The following is a 3046-nucleotide window of genomic DNA, read 5'->3' as shown; positions in this document are numbered from 1 at the left end:
AGAGAGAGAGTAAGAGAGAGAGTAAGAGAGAGAGTAAGAGAGAGAGAGAGAGAGAGAAAGAGAGAGAGACACTCAGAGAGAGAGACTCTGAGAGAGTTTTGCTGCTGAAGTAAAGTCGAGTTACTAGGAAGCAGAAAATGGGACCAGCTGCCACCTCGCTCGCTCTGCTGTGTTTGTGCTCTCTGAGTGTGTGTGTTCCTACGGGGACGGCCGACGCCACGCCAGACCAGGTCAGGACCGTTCGCGTGCTGGACTCAAAGAACTTAAAACTAAAAACCATTAACGGAGATGCTGCTGTCCCTGTTGCATGCCGGGTTCTTTGGGTAAAAACACGGGATCCATTCACGATGACGATCATTTTTACTAAATGTTCTGCTTCGTCTCCAGTTAGAACATTTAGATTTTGAGATGAAGTGAGACGGGTCCAGATGTGCACAGCGAGGTGGTTTGCATTGGATAGCTTGTTTTTGATTGGTTGTGCAGAAGCTTGGTTTGGTTGGTGGTTTCATTTCACCTAACTTAACTTAAACGTGCATCATTTGAATGTGAAACAGCATCTTAGAAATGTTGACACTGGGATTTTTCTCTCGGTGTGTTTCTGTGTGTTTCTGTTTCTGTGTGTGTGTGTGTTTCTGTTTCTGTGTGTATGTGTGTGTGTGTGTGTGTGTGTGTGTGTGTGTGTGTCTCTCTCTCTCAGGCATCCCTGCCAGAGGTGAAGAAGGCGAGAGGGGACGTTCCTGATATTCTTCCAGACCCTGAACCAGAGCCAACCAGCCCAGTGTCAGACTTTGAAAACTCATACAACTATGTGTGTGAGTCTCACTTCAGGTTTAAAGCTTCCTTTATCCAAACACCGGGCCAATAATCTGGGAAATATCTCAAATATCTGCATCACATTTTAGTCTTAGACTTAGACAGTAATATTTTACATTGCATTAATGCAAAAACAGCTGGATTCGCTTATGTTGTCCTCTCCTTTGTGTCCTCTACTCGTCAGTGTCCAGACTAGCCAGCATGGACCAGGCCATCCACAAGCTGAACGTTGGCCACTACACGCTGGACGTTAAAGTCAGCCAGTTACTGGACCGGCTGACCAGGGTGGATGGTAACTACATCACTTTCTCCCACAAAGTTTCCACATTTCTCCTTCTTCATGGACTCTTTTTGTTCCGCTTTTCTACCAAGTCAGTCAGTTGGATTGTGAAATGGATAAATCAAGGATAAATGTGGCGCTCCTCTCTGTTAAATAGTGACAAATCTGCATAAAACATAGCTACTGTATTCTACGTTCCGAGGAAGCTGCAGTATTAGGACTTTAATTAGCTAGCTAGCTATGAAGTGCTTTGGTTAAGGTTACATCTCGTAGCTTATAAGGTGAGTCACGTCTTCATATATGATGAAAAAAAACCTATATGTTTTATGTTTTTTTTGTCTTTGTTCTCTCTCTCTCTCTCTGTGTGTGTGTGCGTATATAGTATATGCACATTTCTGTGTATGTACAGTAAGTTTATGTACTGTTTATATACAGAATAATCTACATATATACACGTATATACACAGACACACACACACATATATATATATATATATACTATATATACACACTATATGATGAAGAAGTAACTCACATCTACCTAGAAATACGGTCTTCAAACTGCAGCTTCCTCTATTGCAGAAAAAGACAAAAATCCGAAATTGTTGTCCTTTTTTCAGACTTTTTTCTAGTTTTCCCTAACACCCCCTTACTAGTTTTACACTACTTTTTGGAATTCATGGTCAAAAAACCCCCATTTATGTATAATTATACCTAATATTTAAGTTAAAAAAGCAGAAATTATGAATTATTTTGACTAATAGTTAAGATCAGAGGAATGAAATTGTATTGGCAAAGAGCGTTGTAAGGAATCCAATCCATTTGTTTTAATGGTAATTTGGTTAAAAAGAAACCCATATTTCAGATATAGACATTTTTAAAGGAGCCAGATTTGACTGGAGGACAACAGGAGGGTTAAATTTGGGCACACTTGGTATTGTAACAGCACAGGATAAATTAGGCAAGTTGAATTAAAACAAAACAAATAATTAAAATGAAAGAAAGTGAATGGGATTAACTATATTTGGCGTCCTCCATAGACCATTACCATTTAACACCCCTAATAAACTGTAAGGGTGCAATCCAAGTTAGTTGAAAAAGCGACCAAAAGATGTCTTTTTACTGGCTCTAATTTCTTTGACTGACTCTAATGTCTTTTTACTGCCTCTAATGTCTTTTACTGGCTCTAATGTCTTATACTGACCCTAATGTCTTTTTACTGGCTCTAATGTCTTATACTGACTCTAATGTCTTTTTACTGGCTCTAATGTCTTTGACTGACTCTAATGTCTTTTTACTGCCTCTAATGTCTTTTACTGGCTCTAATGTCTTATACTGACCCTAATGTCTTTTTACTGACTCTAATGTCTTTTACTGACTCTAATGTCTTTTACTGACTCTAATGTCTTTTACTGGCTCTAATGTCTTTTACTGACCCTAAAGGCTTTTACTGACTCTAATGTCTTATACTGACCCTAATGTCTTTTTACTGACTCTAATGTCTTTTACTGACTCTAATGTCTTTTACTGACCCTAATGTCTTTTACTGACTCTAATGTCTTATACTGACTCTAATGTCTTTTTACTGACTCTAATGTCTTTTTACTGACTCTGTCTTTTTACTGACTCTAATGTCTTTTACTGACCCTAATGTCTTTTACTGACTCTAATGTCTTTTACTGACCCTAATGTCTTTTACTGACTCTAATGTCTTTTACTGACTCTAATGTCTTTTTACAGACTCTAATGTCTTTTTACTGACCCTAATGTTATTTTACTGACTCTAATGTCTTTTACTGACTCTAATGTCTTATACTGGCTCTAATGTCTTTTACTGGCTCTAATGTCTTTTACTGGCTCTAATGTCTTTTACTAGCTCTAATGTCTTTTACTGGCTCTAATGTCTTTTACTGACTCTAATGTCTTTTACTGGCTCTAATGTCTTTTACTGAC

The 3046-nt window shown here is 38.2% G+C and overlaps 2 protein-coding genes across 2 annotated transcripts in view; both read left to right on the top strand.

Moving 5' to 3' along the window:
- The window catches only part of c18h1orf198 (chromosome 18 C1orf198 homolog), a 22639-nt gene that overhangs the window by 10074 nt on the left and 9519 nt on the right, over positions 1-3046 (top strand). The gene's annotated exons all lie outside the window — the stretch shown is intronic.
- The window catches only part of clec11a (C-type lectin domain containing 11A), a 5592-nt gene continuing 2575 nt past the window's right edge, over positions 30-3046 (top strand). Inside the window, exons 1-3 of the mRNA XM_034899704.1 lie at positions 30-230; positions 698-812; positions 998-1105. Of these exons, the coding sequence (XP_034755595.1) occupies positions 138-230; positions 698-812; positions 998-1105 (316 nt within the window). The 5' untranslated portion in view covers positions 30-137. The remainder of the gene's footprint in view (positions 231-697; positions 813-997; positions 1106-3046) is intronic.

This window comes from Etheostoma cragini, chromosome 18 (assembly GCF_013103735.1).
Source record: "Etheostoma cragini isolate CJK2018 chromosome 18, CSU_Ecrag_1.0, whole genome shotgun sequence".
NCBI lineage: Eukaryota > Metazoa > Chordata > Actinopteri > Perciformes > Percidae > Etheostoma > Etheostoma cragini.
Note: the sequence above shows the minus strand (reverse complement) of the source record. Positions and strands in the feature narration are given on the sequence as shown.